This window comes from Callospermophilus lateralis, chromosome 6, assembly GCF_048772815.1.
Source record: "Callospermophilus lateralis isolate mCalLat2 chromosome 6, mCalLat2.hap1, whole genome shotgun sequence".
NCBI lineage: Eukaryota > Metazoa > Chordata > Mammalia > Rodentia > Sciuridae > Callospermophilus > Callospermophilus lateralis.
Window position 1 is genome coordinate 159413500 of NC_135310.1, and position 21418 is coordinate 159434917.

At 43.7% G+C, this 21418-nt stretch overlaps 1 protein-coding gene across 6 annotated transcripts in view; it reads right to left on the reverse strand.

The window, feature by feature from the left end:
* The window catches only part of LOC143401617 (cytidine monophosphate-N-acetylneuraminic acid hydroxylase), an 80454-nt gene that overhangs the window by 28768 nt on the left and 30268 nt on the right, over positions 1-21418 (reverse strand). For all 6 annotated transcript variants that reach the window (XR_013091687.2, XR_013091686.2, XR_013091685.2 and 3 more), the window contains 6 exons: positions 7848-7957; positions 6200-6390; positions 3505-3652; positions 3063-3144; positions 2103-2240; positions 62-197 (listed from right to left, as the gene is read on the reverse strand). Coding sequence is in view for 3 of the 6 variants with exons in the window: in XM_076859274.2 (XP_076715389.2) it covers positions 62-197; positions 2103-2240; positions 3063-3144; positions 3505-3652; positions 6200-6390; positions 7848-7957 (805 nt within the window). In the remaining 3 variants the exon portion in view is untranslated. The remainder of the gene's footprint in view (positions 1-61; positions 198-2102; positions 2241-3062; positions 3145-3504; positions 3653-6199; positions 6391-7847; positions 7958-21418) is intronic.

Consider the following 21418-nt stretch of genomic DNA (forward strand, 5'->3'; position numbering starts at 1 on the left):
GTCACCCCCTCCAGCATGCATGAACTTGTGTGTAAAAACCGTACGAAGTGTCCCGCCGTACTTGTCTGATGGGTGGGACTCCACAAAATACCCAGCGAAGGGACAATAGATTCGGGGCTGCAGGTCCTTCACCAGCTGAGCCTTGTAGTTCAGCAGCTTCTTCCTCTCTGTCTTAATGAACTGGGCTTTCCACTCCTCTGCAATGACAGTATTTGGGTTAGAGTCTCCTCTGTTCAGAAACCACAGAAAAGCGGATGCTCTGGTAAGCTGGAGCTTGTTCAGAAGGAAGATTGACGACAAAGGTAGAATAGAGTACAGCTCTGAGGCACTGGGCTTTCTCCTTGATAGGGGTAATTTTTTGGACCCTAGCTAAATACATAGGTCAGCATGTATAGTCACACCTTGCATGTGAGCACATTTTAAAGGCACTTGATTCTAACTTTTCACTAACCCATAAATGATTATTACCATACTTTTAGTGTATTATAAAAGTATAATAAAAGTATTATAAAGCCTATTTATCATGACTTTACAATGCAAGCAATTAAGAGTATAAATGTTGAATCAGATTTAGGATCAAGGTCCTGCCCCAACCATATACTGGTTGTGCAATATTGGGTTAAACTACCTATTTTCTCAACGTCTGCTTCTTCCTCTGTAACTGGAATCCTGATGTCTACTTCACAAGATTGTCATTTACCATCCATTCTCTCAATCAATATCTGTTGTGCACCTACTATGGGCTAGAAGTGGTTGTAGGCACTGGGAATACAGTAGTGAACAGGACCAGGCAGGTGCCTGCTCTCAGGAGCATTTGCAAAGAATGAATTTGTGAGGGAAGCAAATAAGAAAAGTCTTTACAGAGAGTTAGGTGCTAGGAAGAGATTAAAACTGGGCCAGAGGACAGAGGATGTCTGGGGCAAGTGGGTGGGAAGGAGGGTCTTTAGGCAGGGTGGTCAGGGAACCAATGGCTGTTGAGATTGGACATAAAGTTGGCAGTCACGCAGTTTGTGGGCAGGAGGACCCCAGGCAGGGGGAAGAGCCAACGCAAAACCCTGGCAGGAGGGCATTTGGAAAGCCGAGGGTGAGGAACAGAAGGCAGGCAGGGTGGCTGGGAGAGAGCGGGTATCCAGAGATGGGCGGGAGAGTGAGCTGGGGATTAGGCAGGACCAGAGTGTGCAGGGCCAAGGGTCAGAGAGCCGTTACTATCATTATTGCCATGACATTTGATAAAGATAAGAACATAAGAAAAACAGCAGCTACCCATAACCCAGATACAGGCACTGATAGCATTTCTATCTCTTCCAGCTCCTCCCGGATGCTGATGCCTGCACACACACTCACACCAACAGGCACGGTGCTGGCTAACCCGGAATGAGTGCCTCCCTAGCACCATGTGAGTTCCCAGGGCCAGAAGCCTCCCTGCCTTCCCTGATCCTGGAGGCCATGAAGCCAATTGCAGAAGGAAGCAGGGGTGCGGGAGTGCCTACTTCATTCCACAAGGAGGGCATTTCCTGCCACGTTGTCAGACAGGGATCGTTACTAACATGGTGATCCACTAATCAGAGGTAGTGAGCACTCAGATGCTGAGGTCGAAGACACCTAATGAAAGAAATATGCCACTTACACATTTTCCTCATGCTAAGCCATGCTCTGTTCTTGCAGTGCTCTGAGTAAAAGGGCTCCTATCTGGGATCCCACTATTTAGAGGGCTCCTTCTGTCCATGCCCCTCCCTGCTGAGTTTACACAGGAACAAGAGGACATGCCACCTGAGCTGTTCTGGATCACATTCCAAGGGCATTTAAGCCTGGGCACCCGTCTCACACCTTCCCCTTCTGCTGGGTTCCAGAAACCCTGTTCAATCTTTCTCTTAGCTCTTCCTGCCCTGCTTCCTGATCTTGGTATTTCTTTCATGTACCATCATCAGATTCTGAGCTGGGAGCATCAGTCTGCAACATATGTGGCTACAAGTCTGGTTTCCCTGGAAGCTGGAAACTTCTTGCAGGGAGGAAGCACATCTCCATCATCTTTGTACTTGTTCTCACGTCACTGAGCAGGGGCCATGCCTGATGTTTGGTATCTCACTGATACAAGATATTACCAGTGAATTTTCCACCGCTGAAGGTCATTGGAAAGCCTGATGCTCCTCCAGCAAAATCACTCATCATCAGAGCAGCGTTCACGGGTAGCCTTCCCCCATTGGGTCTGGTGCAGTCCACGGTGTTGAGTATCTTGTGACCTGTGGAAAGAGAACGCGTGTTCAGGTGGAATCTCAAACAGCACAGCTTGACTTCCCACGCCAGCAGTCTTCTAGGTATGCTCTACAATCTGACTTATTTTACTGTAGGATTGGTTACATTCAAAGAAAAAAAAGAAGAAAATGGCAAAATATAACGACTTCAGTAGCATACACTATATTTTCAAGTGAATCACTGCATTTGATTGGGTAGATTCTGGTGTCTCAGGAAGACAATTAGATTGATTCCACTCTGGGTCACAGATAGATCACCCGTCTCAACCAACTCTCTCCAGACGTTAAGCCGAAAGGATGCAAAGAAGGAGAAAGAGCTGATCATCATGAATCCTTCTATCTTTTGCAAATTCTATGCAAAGTTCATACTTAAGTCATTATCAAGACAGGAGGACCATGTTCTCATAAGAAAATCCAAAGTGTATGATTGGATTTCCTAATGAAATTTTAAGATGAAAGTAACTAAAGACATTTATTCACGAAAGGTACTTTTGAAAAAATTACTATAAATATAAAATATAAAATTACTATAAAATATAAGAATTACTATAAAATATAAAATATTGATTGCCCAGTAGAAAAAAATCTTCACCCCTCTCATATGTACATTAGATTATTGGTGATTTTTTTCTCTGAAAAGAACATAGGAATGGCTACTCGGCTTACTAAGACAAGGATACAATGTAATCTATCCTCTGAAAAAGAAGATACAGAGAAGATGAGAACAGGATGAAGCTGCAGGTGGCTACCACCATCGCTCCTACCCAGAGTATTTTTCATTTTTCATTGTTGCTAAGGAGGAGAAAGTACCTTTGTACTCCACAATAATGCAAGTGTCCATCTCAGGATGAACGCCATCCATCAAGATCATGAATCGAAGATTTTTGTCTACCTGGAATTTAACAATAAAACCAACAACTGTGTATATCAGTTTGGGCTTTAATCCAGTATTTGATAAGGTTGTCACTTCTGGAAAGACTGGTCAACCAGAACTTTTTTAAAAAAACTTTTCAGACAATTTTTTAAAAGCCCCTTATTTGGAATGGGATTCATTACCCTGTCTTATAGGTTACTGTTGTCAGTGGAGATAAATCATCTTTTAATCCTCTTTTACTTAACTGTGCAACATTTGAAGCTTAAATGAAGGCAGTATTTACCCAGCACAGGTCCAAACAACATGGCCTTTCCTCTTAGTCACCTCATTTAAGTCGACCTCAGAAAGCACAGGTGGAAAGTACAGAAGGGAACCCACCTGCTGCCACGCTCCAAATGGCACCACGTTGATGTTAGTCAACTGGACCCCGCTGTGTTTCAGATTCCAAAACACTGGTCTTTCCGTGTCGCCAACATAAATGGGAACATCCGGCCGTCTCTGGGAAAGCTTCTGTAGTGTCGGGTAACTAGGATCAGAGAGAGGGAAAGGTGAAAGATGGAAAATAGGGCTGTCTAGGATGAGAGACTGTCTGTTCCTGAGACCAACACGTTGACCAAAGAGCAAGGAATTGAAAATCAGACCCTCACCAGAGACCAGAGGAGCGGCTCTGCTCAAGGCTGATCAAAGTGGTGAGGAGAGTCTCCCGGAGGTTGTGCTTCCCCTCAGAGCGTGCGCGCACCACACGGTGGCTCTGTAGAGGGTCGTTATGTGCCAAGGTTGTGTGTGCCACTGTGAGGTATGGCGAGGACGAAAGATGAACGGCCAGTCGTCTACTGTATTTCAAATGTGCACGAGTTCCAGGCTCTTCTTCACACTTTATTTGATTCTCACAAAGAGCTCTGAGGTTGTTTGTAGACGAGAAAACATCTTCAGAAATACACAACTCACAAATAGTACGTTGGCACTCACATCTGGATTTTCTGATTCTGAGCCTGGTGCTTCTTTTAGAAGGCAGGTCTAACTTTCAAGAATGTCCTCTCCAGTTTAAGAATCAGACTCACACACAGAATATAATGTCAGGTGAAATAAAATATGTAATCATAGGAAAAGTGTGAGCAAAGTCTACGTATGGGATTTATCAACTGTACTGACAATGTTCACATTCCAACACTGTTAAAATAGGTCCAGTGGGGAAGAATTGCCTGGCTTTCTTTGAATAAAGACTATCCCTAGAATACACTGACCATTTCCCTTGTTTTTGTGATTCAGGGAGGTCTTATTCAATAAATAAAGATGAGAGGGTATGACTCGGGGCAAATGAACTCAACACTTATTGTTCAACTAAGAAAGAGTTGAAAATGGTCTACCAAAGAAATGACTCCAGGGAGTAAAAGTCACAACTTCAGCAACTTTCCAGTGACCAGCTCTTGGCAACACACTGCACAGGTGTCGGGCACTACAGTGGAACCTGGTGTCTTGGCGCATGACAACTGTGCCACACGAGCCTCTGAAGCTAACCTAAAAAGGTTTCAGCCAGTGGCTAAAGAGTAGACTGACCAGATGACACTCAAAATTCTTACCCATGCCCCTAAAACGCAGTGCATTCCCAGAGAGTGTTCTCATATGAACTTTAGGCAATTACATTTTATAGCAGACACCATAAAACAATTGCCTTGCTATCATAATGTGTTATCATGATGCCATGACCAACCATACAAAGTTGTACCACACACCTCAAGTCACTGTGCAGCACAAGAACCCAGGGTCTCATAAGCCTAAAGTTGTGCAAAGTTGGTTCCGAGGGCTTGTGCGAGACAAAGCAATCAGATGGTCGATTAGTGGACTTTTTGGACGGTGGTACCACCACACTGCAGTGGGCTGTGGTCAGTTAAGGAGCATGTTGCAGGTACTCTGTTACTAAGTCAGTTAATTAAAAAAATTAAACTACTGCCTTTAGAAAATAAGAACAAAAGCATATCCATGCCCCACAGTTCCCGTGTGCTTTAGAATAGACCAGCAAGGAGCCAGTCTACCAACGGCCAACCTATTAACCCTAACCATGGCGTTTATGTGACTCTGTCATGTAGGAGAAGGCGAAGCCACCTCAGAAGGACCCTGCGGCCATGGCTCTGTGTGGATGATGGCAACTGAGGAAAGGTGATGATGCTTGCAAACCAGGTAATCAAGCACCACCCCGCAGTTCAGCTGAGAGACGGGAGAAGGTGCTCCCTCCTCTGATACAGCTCATTCACAAATACGAGCGGCTGCTCCCTCCTCTCTCCTCTGACGGCCTGGGTTAGGGATGCCTCCTTGGGATCACCAGTGTCCAGTTCCTCTGGTTTCAGCAAAGTGTGGCCTGGGTTTGACTCGGGCTCCTGAGTCCTACAGGAGCTCTAGGGGCTGCAGACCGGGCCTGGCAAGCCAGCGGCGGGAGCCAAGCCTGGCCTGCTCTTTGCTTTTGTGTGACTTTGCAAGCTGAAGTCAGTTGTGTTCCCCTTTTAGACGATCGTAAAGAAAATCAAACAGACAATAATAATATATGATTCATAGAAATTATGGGATATGAAAATATCATCATCCCTGAAGTTTTATTGGGAGAGTCATCTCCTTTCAGGACTGTCTGCGGCTGCTTCTGTATGACAGTGGTGACGTTGACTCGGTCACAATGCTGATTACACGGCTTTCGGAGCCTGAAATATTTACACTGGCTCTTTATATTTAAAAAAGTAATAAAACAGAGGCTGTTTCCTGTTATAAATGCTGAGATGAGGAAATAAAACCCCAAAGCCCAATCCTGCTGACCTTCAGCCTAAACTTGCACCACCTAGTCTAAGGGTGGCACGTGAGGGGACAGTGAACCCTGTCCCCCTGACAGAGCTTCCTCCTTCCCACTGGTGCAAGGCGCGGGAGCCCTTGTTACATTGAAATCGCAAAGTGCGTGCACACACTAGTGCTCTTCTCTTCATTCCAAATGAAGTGCTCCGGAGCAAGTGGTCACTGTAGGAGAACTGGAGGACCGTCCTGCTCGTGTGGCAGCGTTACTGGCCCCCGAGGTGGTGCCAGGGCTCCTTACCTCAGGTGGTCTGAGTGCATGTGGCTGATGTAAATCAGGTCTGCTCGGCTCAGCCTCTCCAGCCAGTCTGAGGGAGGCTCATGCAGCAGCCACCACCCTCGGGCAAAGGCGGGACCCATTAGCCAAGGGTCAAACACCATCCTCTTGTCTCCCAGCTTGAGGTCCATGCAGGCGTGCGTGAGATACGTTACCTGTGGGCAGAGGGAGGTTCCTGTGATTGAGTCAGTACTGGGCAGCAAAAGTAAGCAGAAAGCTTCTCCTGGCTCGCTGACAACTTGGGTCGGAGAGTTTTGTTCCTAACCAAGGTTAGGCAAGATCTTGGGCTCAACTGCGGCTCAGCAGGCGCCTGAAATGAACAAACTCCCAGCACAGCCCTGAGTCTATCAGAGCAGACGCTCTTGTGTTGGGTTTTGGGTGTCAAACCAATTGATTTACCCAAACTCACTCTATTTAAATCTGGCATTTATGTGTGACCTGCACCATGAATATCTTTTGTGACCCGTCCTTCAAAGCACAGTCTGCAAGGTGCTGTGGCCAGCATTGGGGATCTAAGCATGAGAGTGGCTGTGAACAGGGACAGGAGTGAATGACGCCCAGGAGGGTGCGGGTGCCAGTTGGCACAGCTGAGCAGCCTGGATGGACCCGCCATGTCCGTCAAGAGGCCTGCGTGGCCTTCTGCTCCCATCACCCGCCAGCTCAGCCTGCAGTTTGCAGGTCCTGGGAGACACAGTGGCTTACACAGACCAGCGCAGACTGGGGAATTCCAACCCATTCCTCCTGATCCTGCCTCCCTCCACCTAGCCTGAGAAAGATAAGGTAGCAGGAGCCCCGGCACCAAAGCCAACGTAGCAGGGCAGGAGAGGTCAGGGCCAAATTAGCACAAATTCTGCCGTCTGGGGTGCCTTCCCTTGTTTTTCCTGAAGAAGTAGCTGCTCAAACATACCCTCGTTTCCAAACACACAGAGAAATGAATTTAAGATGGTCTCTCCCAAAGTAATGTTTCCTCTGAAAAATCCCAACTTCTAAGTCTGGAAAAATAGATAAGGAGGTTTTGAAAGATATTAGGGCAAGATGTACAAATATACCACTGTCCCTTGCTGGGGCTTGGATGTGGCTTGTCCCCCACAGTCTCCTGTAGGACCAGCCTGGTGCCATCATGGCCGGTAGAGGTGGGGGGATCTAAGAGGCGGGGCCTAGAGGGAGGCGTCACCCTGGGAGAGACTGATGCAGGATCAGCCCAACCCCGGAGAGCAAGTTGTCACCGGTGGACTGGCACCTTTCACAAAGGTGCTTCTTGACACTCTTGCACGGGCTCCTGCCACTGGGACGCCATCCAATCAGGAAGCTCTCATCAGAGCTGAGCAGATGCCAGCTTCAGGCTCTTTAACTGCCAGAACTATGTGTCAGGCTCTTTTCTGTATAAATTACCCAGCCTCACATATTTTGTTACAGTGACAGAAAACAGACTAAAACACCATTCTGTCTGACGAGGATTTGGCATCCAGCTAATTTCTGAACTTCTTCTAGTGGTTTTGTATGGTTCTCCTTTAGGATCTGTTCTAAAGTTTTGTATTCTTTTTCCCTGAATATACATGAAGGATATTTTTGTTTTATTTCTAGGAATGTTAAAATTTTACTGTTTCCTTACCTGCACTTCCCCAAAAGCCAAATCTTCAGGGGGCCTGGGATCTGAATCCCAGGGGTTAGGAGGATTCAGTTCTAGAAGTAAAAGTCCACTGTTTTCATCCATTTCAACAACTGGAACCAAAGGGAGATAAATTTGGGTTATTAACAAAAAATGACTTAAAAAGTGTTACTGAAATAGCAATCTGTGGTTCAGGTACTCAGAGTAGGAAAAAAAAATCAAAGGAAAATTAAAACAAGTCTACCTCCGACTCACTTTACAGCCCAGAACCCAGAGGCCTGCGGCGCTGGACACGCACCACTTCACCGCAGTGAGCGAGGGAGAGGGATGGGCTCGGTGCCGTGAAGTGCCCTCTGGCAAGGGCCAAGCCCGTTTCACACAGTAAGTAGCCCCCGCCAGCCCGGGGAGGTGGGGAGTCTGGGGACCGGAGAACCCTGGTGACTAGGCAAGAGGGATGTGCGGGTGCCGGGTGTGGAGAGTTCGCTGTTCACAAAGTGCCCGGTAAGTGGCGGCCTGGCGACTCAATGGCCGATGGGGACTGGACCAGCCAGAGCCTGAAGGACCCCACGTGCCAGGGCCGGTGGTTTGGGTCTTATCTTGGAGCCAGGAGGAATCAGTAGAGACTGTGAAGGCACTGTGGGGACCCTGGTGGCAGCCTGCTCAGGACCCACTGTCCTCCTCCTCCTTCCTGCAGCCTCTGTTTCCCCGAGGAGGTGGTGTGTCGCTGAGGAGGGCCACTCAGGCGTGCCTGCGGCCGTGCGGTCCTGGGGGCTCCTAGACAAAGCTCCTACACATTCTGAGCGCAGCTCTGGCCGGCGGGATGTGTGGATGTCTGCAGCAGGATTTACGGGAACACGGCTCCTTCCCTGACCAAGAGGAAGGATCCAGGGACCTGCCCCAGTGGCCTTCCACTTTCCCCTCTTATTTGGGACATGGTTGCTGTTCCTTAGGGACAGGAGCCGTCATGAGACCCTGAGGAAAAGAGCCTCTTACTAAGAGACAAAGCAGAGAGGAGGCGAGCTGGTTCCTGGATGGAGCCATAGAACCACGGCACTTTGCTCTCTGCGTTGCTGGGATGTGAGAAGCAGGCCCCCGTAGGGTCAGGACCCGGGATTGGACGAAGTCAAATTCTATTGCACGAAGTCAAACCAGCACCTCAGGATGCAGCAGGAGGGTAATACAGTCAGACTTGGTCTGAGATCCCTGAGAGCTACGGGAGGCTCTGCGGGGGGACGGTCTCCCTGTGGTGTGGTGGGCGTGAACTGGAGACAGGTGTCCCCCGCAGAACTCTCACTTCCCCACTTCACCGGGGGTGACCTCCAACAAGGCACCTGCTCCCCCTCTTTGATGTTCTTATCTTTAACCTTTGCTACTTCCAAGGATACCAGGATAATCGATCCTAATAAACTCTGCAATTGTACCAATTGTTATCTGAGGGCATATGTCGTCTGCCACCAAGGCAGTCCCGGTCAAGGGCATCTCCAAAAGACAGCAACCAATGGAAAACTGGAGATCCACATGCAACAAGATGAAATGAACGCCCCCTCTCACCCTGACAAGACTCAACTCCAAGGGAATCAAAGACTCAGGCACTAGACCAGAGACCCTGCACCTAACAGAAGAAAGAACAGGCCCAGATCTTCACACGTCAGCCTAGGACCTGAACAAGACTCCCAAAGCACAAGAAGTAAAATCAAGAATCAATAAATAAGATGGATTCAAACAAAAAGCTTCTTCTCAGCAAAAGAAACAATCAATAATGAGAGGAGAAAGCTTACAGAATGGGAGAAAACAGATAGAGCACTAATCTCCAGGATATATAAAGAAATAATAATAAAAAAACCAAAAAAACTTAATGCCAATAAATAAATAAATAAATAAAATCCAATCAATAAATGGGATAAGAAACTAAAGCAGACACTTCACAGAAGAAGAAATACAATCAACAAATATATGAAAAAATGTTCAGCGTCTCTAGCAATTAGAGAAATGTAAATCAAAACTACTCTAAGTCAGAATGGCAATTATCAAAAATATAAGCAACAATAAATGTTGGTGAGGATGTGGGAAAAAAATCATACATTGTTGGTGGAACTGCAATTGGTGCAACCACTCTGGAAAGCATTATGGAGATTCCTCAGAAAACTTAGAATGGAACCAACATTTGACCCAGCTATCCCTCTCCTGGTCTATACCCAAAGGACTTAAAATCAGCATACCACAGTGACACAATGACACAGCATACACAGTGACACAGCCACATCAATGTTTATAGCAGCTCAACTCACAATAGCTAAGCTATGGAACCAACCGAGCTACCCTTCAGTAGATGAATGGATAAAGAAACCGCGGTATATATACACAATGGAATATTACTCAGCCTTAAAGAAAAAACAAATTATGGCATTTGCAGGTAAATGGATGGAGCTGGAGAATGTCATACTAAGTGAAATAAGCCAATTCCAAAAAACCAAAGGCTGAATGCTTTCTCTGATATGTGGATGTTGATCCATAATTGGGGCAGAGGAGCTCAGGAAGAATGGAGTTACTTCAGTTTAGGTAGAGGGGAGTGAAGGGAAGGGAGGAGTAGGGGGTAGGAGAGATAGTAGATGAAATGGACGTTGTCATGTTGTGCACACATATGTCTACACAGCCAGTAGGACTCTACATCACCTAAACCAGAAGAACGAGGAATCATACTCCCTTTATGTATGATGTACCCTAGTGCATTCTACTGTCATGTGTAACTAATTAGAGCAAATTTTAAAAATGTTAAACAAAGGGCATCGTCACTCTGTCCTAGAAGCTGTGTGCTTTGCAATGACATCGAATGTGGAGATGTCTCACCTGCCCCTTTCAAACCATTGCTAATTATACTCACTTTGAAAAAACTGCGTATGGAAGACAATGAGGTAAAAGTGACCACAGAATAAAAAATGACTCACTTCAGAATCAGTCTCGGCCACGGTAAACAGAGATCCTTCCATCAAACTTCAAGTTTTCTAGGTCATTTGATGGACCACACAAGGAAAGAACTGAAAATGTAAAAATTCACTTCCTCTAAAAGCCTTTTCTTCTCCCCACGCCCCTCCCGAGCTTCTCCTTCCCACTTGTGTTCCTCCCTCTGCCCTGGCAAAAGGGGGCTCCCCTGACCAGATCTGCCTCAAGGCCCCTGCCTGCCTATCAACTGCTCAGCCTCCGGCTCCACTGGGACCACATGTCGTCTTACCAGAGAGAGCCTTCCTCCCCCTTTCCTTCTCTCTCTCTCTCTCTCTCTCTCTCTCTCTCTCTCTCTCCCTCTGTCTGTCTGTCTGTCTCTCTCTCTCCTCCTTCTCCTCCCCCTCCTCCCCCTCCTCCTCCTCTTCCTTCTCTTTCTTTCTCTCTTGGTCTCTTATATATAAAAGGTTGTGGCTCAGCGGTAGAGCTCGCCTAGCGCATGTGCAGCCCTGGGGTCGATCCTCAGCACCACATAAAAATGAATAATTTTTTTTAAAAGTGTGTCCAACTACAACTAAAAAATAAATTTTAAAAATCCACTTGTCACTTAGTGATCGTATATACCTATGGGATACAATGTAACATTCATACATTTAAGTAAGTGAACACATGCACACAGGCTATCAGATCAGGTGATCGGCTTTTCCCTCACCTTGAACCCTTACGATTTCTATGTGCTGGAAACTTGCAGAATCCTCTCTGCCACCTAGTTTGGTACAACTAGATACCACTACAGGACACGGCCCCTCTAGGTGCTGTTCCTGCCCAGACCTGACTTAAAGAAGTCAGCACCTAAAAGAAGAGTCACCTCAACATGAGCGAGAAACATGGTGCATCCCTTTCCTTTGTTCTCCAAGGCACTTTGAGGGCTGGAAAGAGTCCCAGCAGGCAGACCCCACGGGTCCCTTCTGTCACACCTCCACGTTGCCTTCCCTCACCTGTCCACTCTGCTCCAGGAGTGGACTCCGGCAGACCACACCAAGGGCTCCCAGACCCTCTGCCTTCCAGGTGGGTCAGTGGGTGGAGCTGCTGACTCCTCCTGCCCTCGCCCTGGGCCACTTTGACCTGGCTGTGCTCTGGGCACCAGCGCAGGAATTATGACACATACTTCACATAGCTCTGGGGGGGGTCAAATGAGACAGTGAATCCTAAAGTGTCTAGCGCCTGGCCTGGGACAGAGCAGGCATTAAAAGATACCAGCATTGTTAGGGTGATTATTTGACACTTTAAGAAGAGTTAAAAAGAATATTCATTACAGAGCAAACAAAGCTACCTATTAGCAGTGGCTGGCTGGAAGACACAGTGGTGTCAGGGACACCCTCCAAACCTCTCGCTCTGATACCATTCCTAAGGACTTTCCTTCTTCCTGATTTTTTTTTCTCTTAAAAGATGCAAAAGAAATTAAGAGCCTGAAACTCTTAACCATTGTTCTGAAAGTACAAAGATAAATTGCATTTAGTCAGGGAAGAGAAACTCTCTGCCGCTGTACATAAAGTGGTGAGAAAGCAGTATCCTGATCTTGACCTTGCAGACTGTGAAATCTACTTCATTTGGATAATAATTTAATTTCCAGGAAAACAAACAAATGATATTCCTTAAACTCTTATTAAGGAAGAATAATAAAGATGAAATGGAACGAAAACACATTAGAAAACTATGATAATAAAATAATCGATTATTGGCATTAAGATCACTAAAGAATAGATCCTTGATTATATAACTGATTGATAAGGATATTCTAAAGAGGGTATCACAAATTGGCAGACTGTCTAATGAATCTCATTTCTTGGTTGGTTAGCTAAACATTCCAGTTAAGTCAGGACAAAGGAATGCGACCTTATCTGGAAAACGTATGATAAATAACTACCAAGGGAGAACTTTTCAGTTGAGCAGCAGTGGAAATAATTCCTTGGAAAATCTAAACAAATACAAATGTAAAAGGAAAATGTTTCAACACTGAAACAAGATGTCAAGCATGTTTTGCTAAATGATAGTTAAGCAAACTATGACCATCACATTTGTTAGACAGATGTTAAGTAAAAGTAACAAGATGCAATTTTTGCCTCAATGAGAAGAGTCTGAGGGCTGGAGATGGAGCCCAAAGGTAAAATGTTGGCCTAGCACACCCAAAGCCCTGGGTTCAATACCCTGCACTGGAAAAAAAATAGAAAAGTCTTTAACATACTAAGCTGCTTATGACTGGAAGAATTTTTTCTTTGCTTGTATTTTTATTTTTCCTTAATGCACAGTAAACTTTTAAAGAAATAAAAGTATTTTGAAAACCTGTAAAAAAAAAAACTGAGAAAAGTCTGAAAACCAGGAATGCCCTGAGCTATTTAAGGTATGGGGAGAAAAGTCATGCACAGATACTATTTGCTGGGAGCCAAAATTCATCCGTTCTGAAGAATGGGTGCTAACACACTTCATAATGGAGAATGGGCAATGACTCACGCACTCATGTAGGGTCTCTAATTAAAAGGGCTGTGTTCATCCTACTTCTCAATTCCTGAGGCATTTGGTCCACGTAAAAGCTACTTTCTCTTTTATTTGCTCCCTTTATCTCATTTCACTGCTTTACAGGGTGCCCTTCAGAGTATCTGTGCAGGAGGTGCTTTGCGTTGTGTGCATTAAGTCCTATGCCCAGTGCAGGGTCTCCACATCAGTAGACCCCCTGATGTTGGGGTCCACGGTGTTGCCAGATGTACATTCAGTGCTCCTCTCCTAACAGTGCTGAACAGTCCACGGTGGGTGTACGTCCACCACATTTTACTTACTCATTCCCCAGATCCTGCCTCAGCAGTATTTCTCGTGATGTGAACAGGAGTAGATTGATGGTAACTCTGCCAGACACTTTCTAGAATGGCTGCACCAGCCACGCTCCCAGCAGACGCTTCGAGATCCCTACATCCCTGAAAATGTCTAGCGTCATCTTAGTTTCTTTTTTTTTTTTTAACCAGTTAAAAAGTTGTCAAGTGAAATCTCCTGGCTTCATTGGTAGTTTTCTGGTTACTAATTAACTTGTAGTTTTTTGATTTATGAGTTAAAGAAATATTTTTGTGTGTTTAGTAGTCTGTGGGTTCCTCTGTAAAATACTAGTTCCTGCCCTTTCTTCCCTTCTTATGTTGCATTTCCTGTCTTGGTCGACTTGAAATACTTCCTATCATCTGCTGGGTATTAATCTCTTGTTGGTTATGGATACTGCAAAATATCGTAAAGTGTCACATGTCTTAGTTTTTTTTTTAATCCATGATGCCCTTCCTTAACCCGAAATCCTAGATATTGATGAAATTATATTTGTGAACTTTAATGACTGTCTGAAGAGTCGAGAAGTGCCACACCGTTTCCAAGCCAGAGATGTCCTCCTGTGTTTCTTCTGTAGCTTCTGCAACGTTGCTCTTCACGTTCATGTGAAGCCTGCTGTAGGTGGAGGGGTAGGAAGTGTGAGATGGGTGAAGGAGTTTAATTAATCAGACCTTTTGCCGGTAACTCAGCGACTCCATGGCAACACCACTAAATGCAGAGAAGCTCTTATTTATTTTTGTGGTGCTGAGGATTGAACCCAGGGCCTTGGGCATGAAAGGCAAGCGCTTTACCAACTGAGCTACATCCCCAGCCCATCAGTTTTGTTTTTGATAGCAAAAACAAAAATGTAAGTAGTTTAAATTCCAACGGAGAAAGGGCTGAATGAATTATGTGTTAGCACTTAATCTGAACACACTTAAAAATCATATATAGGGTCATGCACCCCATAATGATGCTTCATTCAATGATGGGCCACATGTAGACAGTGGCCCCTAAGATCACACTGGAGAGCAGGATCCAAGACGGCAGGCCAGAGGGAGGCAGCATTCTGTGTCACTCCGGGACCTGGGATCCAAGTAGTGGGAATATTGCTTCTCTGCGAGTGAGTAGAGAACCCCGACAGCTGCTGCCACACAGGTCTCCAGGCCTCAGAGTCAGCACAGGGCTACAGCACTCACCCACGCAGCTCCCCCAGGTGCCCGAGTAGGACAAAGGCATTAGCACTGTGCAGGACACCCAAGTGCCGCCCATGCACAGGAACTCCTGTGTGGACCCCCATCTACCAGGTGGGGCTCCTCTGGTCGCCTCCATCTTGGGGCATTGCAACCACTGTCACAGTCCCCTATACACGGTAGCCTGGACCTGGGTACACAGCCCTGGATCCAGAGATAGCCACCAGCCACACTACTGCAAGCCACTGAGCTGCATCTCTGAACAAGCCGTTCAACACCACTTCCTGGCCCCACCTGACCCAACACCCCATTGCTGAAAGCAGCCACCTCCATCTTGGGACACCTTGGTGGCCATCTTTAGTTGGGGCAACTCCCTGCTTGGAACTCTGGCTGGGGCTTAGAAGCAATATCCAGGTACCAAAAGTCCCCAACTCCCTCCTCTCGCCAGCAGCCGCTAACCTGGCACAGTGCCTGAGGCTACGTGACTGGACCTTAGCTCATAAAACTGGGTCCTCAACTGTCCAATATAAGACAGCTCTCAATATAAAATGCCCCTCCCTGTGACAGGGCACAGCCCCCAGAGTGCAGCCCACAAGACGGCCAGAGAGAAAGGTTCCTAATTAGGAAGAAGAAAGGGAGGGGTGAGTGAGATACAGTTTAGAGACTAAGTTAGAGACCAGGAATTGTGAGGCCGACAGGGATATAAGGAGAGAAGACCAGGCCCAAAGGAGATCCTTGGACCCACCCTCCCACCCTGATGACCTTCACATCCTGAGGGTGAGATATCAGCAACATCAGGTGACCCCACCCACTGGATGAGAAGCGAAGCTGGAAAGATACGACCTCCCACAAAAGATCTTCTTTCCAGACTCTCCCCCCCCTTCTCCCACCCTCACATCCCCTACATTTGTGAAACCAAGTACCTTTCATGAATTGGGCTACTGAGGACTGGGATGTCTGAATAGTATGTCACAATGATGTTGTACATTGTTTTATCTCCTATTTTTACATTTTTTACTTTCTTAATATTTATGTTTGTTTTTGAACTCTACTGTCTTCCCACTTATTGTCTCCCCCAAATCACTTTCTCTTTCTTCTCCTGCTACTAACCAACTTTTTTAGATTCCTCTTTCACACTTCCTAAGATCTAATGAGTCTGTATCCTCACCTCCTACCCCTCAACATCTCACCCTACACCTCACCCCCAGTTCTTAGTCCACCACCAGAAACTGCAGACCCTTTTGCAAACCTACTGTTTATATTGTAGATAATAACTGAACTCACCATTTCTGATATTGTGATAAAACCATAAATGTCTCAATAGCAGCTATTTGGTTTAAGGCTGTATCTCTTTGCGTTGGGATCTGTTCACATGGTTCTCCCCCTTAAGACAGAGGTCCTGGAAACCTGCAGGGACACCAGAAGCCTATAGGGTAAAAGCTGTCACACCTCAGATCCCCAGAGCTAGAAGGGAGGGAACATGGACAACATGAAACCACAAGGGAAGGAAGTGCCCCAACAAACCAGGATACTACATAATGAGGACCCATGGCCGGCACAGCAGAAGAAACAAGAGAGGAGTTCAGGATGCACATAATTAAAATGTTCTGTGAATTAAAGGGTGAGATTAGAGAGCAAATACAGGAAGCAAAATATTACAATTAGGAGATAGAGGTTCTGAAAAAAACAAACAGAAATCTTTGAAATGAAAAAAAAAAAAAAGCCAATAAACCAAATTAAAAGCTCAATACAAAGCATCACCAACAGATTAGACCACTTGGAAGACAGGCCTCAGACAATGAAGACAAAAGATAAAAATCTTGAAAAGAATGTTGATCATGCAGTGAAGATGGTAAGAAACCATGAGCAGAACATTCAAGAAGCATCAGATAATGTAAAAAGACCAAATTTAAGAATTACTGGGCTAGAGGAAGGCACAGAGTTCCAAACCAAAGGAACGAACAATCTGTTCAATGAAATAATATCAGAAAAATTTCCAAACATGAAGAATTAATTGGAAAATCAAATAAATACAAGAGGCTTACAGGACACCAAATGTACAAAATCACAACAGATCCACACCAGGGCACATGATAAGGAAATGCCCAGCATACAGAATAAGGACCGGACCTTAAAAGCCACAAGGGAGAGGAACCAGATCACATATAGGGGGAGACCAATTAGGATATCTTCAGATTTTTTCAACCCAGACCTTGAAAGCTAGAAGATCCTGGAACAACATATACCAAGCTCTGAAAGAAAATGAATGCCAACTGAGAAACTTATATCCAGTAAAATTAAACTTTAGAATTGATGATGAAATAAAGACCTTCCATTACAAACAAAAGCTAAAAAGAATTTACAGCAAAAAAGCCTGAACTACAGAACATCCTTGGCAAAATATTTCATGAGGAGGAAATAAAAAACAACAATAAAAACCAGCAAAGGGATATAGTACACTGAAGGAAATATTAATCAAAGGAGAAACCAAGTCATGTTAAATACCAAAAATAAACAAAAACGGCTGGAATACAAATCATGTCTCAATAATAACCCTGAATGTTAGTGGACTAAACTCACCAATCAAAAGACATAGGCTAGCAGATTGGTAAAAAAAAAAAAACAAAAAAAAAAAAAGACCCAACAATATGCTGCCTCCAAGAGACTCATCTCATAGGAAAAGACATCCACAGACTGAAGGTGAAAGGTTGCGGAAGCAAGCAGGGGTTTCCATCCTCATATCAAATAGACTTCAAGCCAAAGTCAATGAAAAGGGATAAAGAAGGACACTACATACTGCTCAAGGGAGCCATGCACCAACAGGACATAACAATTATAAATATATATGCCCCAAACAGTGGAGCATCTATGTTCATCAAACAAACTCTTCTCAAATTCAAGAGTCAAATAGACCAGGACACAATAATTCTGAGTGACTTTAACAAACTTCTTTCACCACTGGATAGAACTTACAATAAAAACTGAACTAATAAATCTATAGAACTCAATAATATAACCAATAAATTAGACTTAACAGATAGAGAATATTTCATCCTTCAACGAATAAATACGCTTTCTTCTATCAGGTCCCAATGGAATGAAATTAGAAATCAATGATAAAATAAAAAGTAGAAGCTACTCCAACTCCTAGAGACTAAATAATATGCCATTGAATGAACAATGGATTGCAAAAGATATCAAGGAGGAGATTAAAAAACTCTTAGAGGTAAATGAGAGCAGTGATACAGCAAATCAAAACCTTGGACACTGTGAAGGCAGCTCTAAGGGAAAGGTCATTGCATGGAGTTCCTTCCTTAAAAAAAGAAAAAGTCAACAAATAAATGACCTCACATTACATCTCAAAGCCCTAGAAAAACAAGAACAAATCCACACCTAAAGCAGTAGAATAATTAAGATCAGGGCTGAAATCAATGAAATTGAAACAAAAGAAATAATTGAAAAAATTGACAAAGCAAAAAGTTGGTTCCTTGAAAAAATAAATAACATTGATAAACCCTTAGCCACGCTAACAAGGAGAATGAGAGAGAAAACTCAAATTACTAACATGTGTGATGAAAAAGGAAATATCATGACAGACACTACAGAAATATAAAATAATTAGAAATTATTTTGAAAATTTGTACTTCAATAAAATAGAAAATATCATAGGAATTGACAAATTTCTAGAGTCATATGATTTGCCTGAACTGAATCAGAATGATATACACAAGTTAAACAGATCAATTTCAACCAATAAAATAGAAGACACCATCAGAAGTCTACCAACCAAGAAAAACCCAGGAAAAGATGGATACACAGCTGAGTTCTACAAGACCTTTAAAGAAGAACAAATACCAATACTCCTCAAATTATTTCATGACATAGAAAAAGAGAGAATACTTCCAAACTCATTCTATGAGGCCAATATCACCCTGATTCCAAAACCAAACAAAGACACATCAAAGAAACAAAACTTCAGACCAATATCTCTAATGAACGTAGATGCAAAATTCTCAATAAATTCTGGCAAGTAGCATGTAAAAACATATTAAAATGATAGTACATCATGATCAATGGGGATTCATCCCAGGGATCAAGGTTGGTTCAACATATGTAAATCAATAAATAGAATTCATCACATCAATAGATTTAAAAATAAGAATCCTATGATCATCTCAATAGATGCAGAAAAAGCATTGGACAAAATACAGCACCCCTTCATGTTCAAAACACTAGAAAAACTAGGGATAACAGGAACATATCTCAACATCGTAAAGGCTATCTACACTAAGCTCCAGGCCAACAGCATTCTAAATGGAGAAAGATTGAAGGTATTCCTTCTAAAAACTGGAACAAGACAGGGATGCCCTCTTTCACACTTCCATTTAACATAGTTCTTGAAACACTGGCCAGAGCAATTAGACAGATGAAAGAAATAAAAGGGATAAGGATAGGAAAAGAAGAACTCAAATTATCACTATTTGCAATAAGATTCTATACATAGAAGATCCAAAAAATTCCACCAGAAAAATTCTAGAACTAATAAATGAATTCAGCAAAATAGCAGGATATAAAATCAAACCCATTAATCAAAGGCATTTCTATACATCAGTGACAAATTCTCTGAAAGAGAAACTAGGGAAACCACCCCATTTACAATAGCCTCAAAAAAAAAAATACTTTGGAATCAACTTCACAAAAGAAGTGAAAGACCTCTACAATGAAAATTACAGAACACTAAAGAAAGAAACTAAAGAAGACCTTAGAAGGTGAAAAGACCTCCCTTGTTCTTGGATAGGCAGAATTAATATTGTCATAATGACCATACTACTAAAAGCACTATACGGATTTAATGCAATTCCAATCAAAATCCCAATGACATTCTGCATAGAAATAGAAAAAGCAGTCATGAAATTCATCTGGAAAAATAAGAGACCCAGAATAGCTAAAGCAATCCTTAGTAGGAAAAGTGAAGCAGGTAGCATCACTATATCAGATCTTAAACTATACTACAGAGCAATAATAATAAAAACAGGATGGTATTGGCACCAAAACAGACTGGTAGACCAATGGTATAGAATAGAGGACACAGAGACAAACCCACATAAATTCAGTTATCTCATATTAGAATAAAGGTGCCAAAAACATACATTGGAAAAAAGATGGCCTCTTTAACAAATGGTGGTGGGAAAACTGAAACTGCAACAAAATGAAATGAAACCCCTGTCTCTCACCATGCACAAAACTCAACTTAAAGTGGATCAAGGACCTAGGAATTAACCCAGAGACCCTGTGCCTAATAGAAGAAAAAACAGAAATCCAAATCTTCATCATGTGGGATTAGGCCCTGACTTCCTTAATAAGACTCCTATAGCACAAGAAATAAAACCAAGAATCAATAATTGGGATGAATTCAAACTAAAAGCTTATTCTCAGCAAAATAAACAATCAGTGAGGTGAATAGAGAACTTACAGAATGGGAGCAAATCTTTACCACATGCAGATCAGATAGAGCACTAATCTCTAGGATATATAAAGAACTCAAAAATCTTAACACCAAGAGAACAAATAACCCAGGCAATAAATGGGCCAAGGAACTTCTCAGAAGAAGATATACAATCAATCAACAAATATACAAAAAAAAAATGTTCAACATCTTTAGTAATTAGAGAAATGCAAATCAAAACTAGTCTAAGATTTCATCTTACTCCAGTCAGAATGGCAGCTATCAAGAATACAGACAACAATAAGTGTTGGTGAAGATGTGGGGGAAAGGCACATTCATACATTGTTGGTGGGACTGCAAATTGGTGCAACCAATATGGAAAGCAGTATGGAGATTCCTTGGAAAACTTGAACTGGACCCACCATTTGACCCAGCTATCCACTCCTCAGTGTATACCCAAAGGACTTAAAAACAGCATACTACCTAGGGACACAGCCACATCAATGTTTATAGCAGCTCAATTCACAATAACTTAACTGTGGAACCAACCTAGATGCCCTTTAGTAGATGAATGGATAAAGAAACTTTGGCATATATACACAATGGACTATTACTCAGCAATAAAAGAGATTAAAATCATGGCATTTTCAGATAAATGGATGGAGCTGGAAAATATGATGCCAAGTGAAGTTAGCCAATCCAAAAACCAAATGCCGAATGTTTTCTCTGATATGAGGATGCTGATCCATAATAGGGGTGGGAGGTGGTGAGCATGGGAGGAATGGAGGAACTTCAGATAGGGTCAAGGGGAGGAAGGGGAAAGGAGGGGACGTGGGGGTGGAACAAGATGGACACCATGACCCCAAGCACATGTATGAAAACAGGAATGGTGTGACTCCACTTTGTGAACAACCAGGGCCATGGAAAACTGTGCCCTGTACGTGCAGCATGAGTTGAAATGCATTCTGCTGTCATGTATAACAAGTTAGAATCAATGTTTTTAAAAAGATTAAATTGGAGCTGAAAAATTCGTGTCACCTAGTGAACCCACAGCTGAAGAGGCAAGAAAAAAGGGAGCCCTCGGAGAAGGGAAAGGGGAGCCCCTAGACCTGGGCCAGCTTCTTCAAAAGCTAAGGAACCCGGGACTCCGGCCCCAG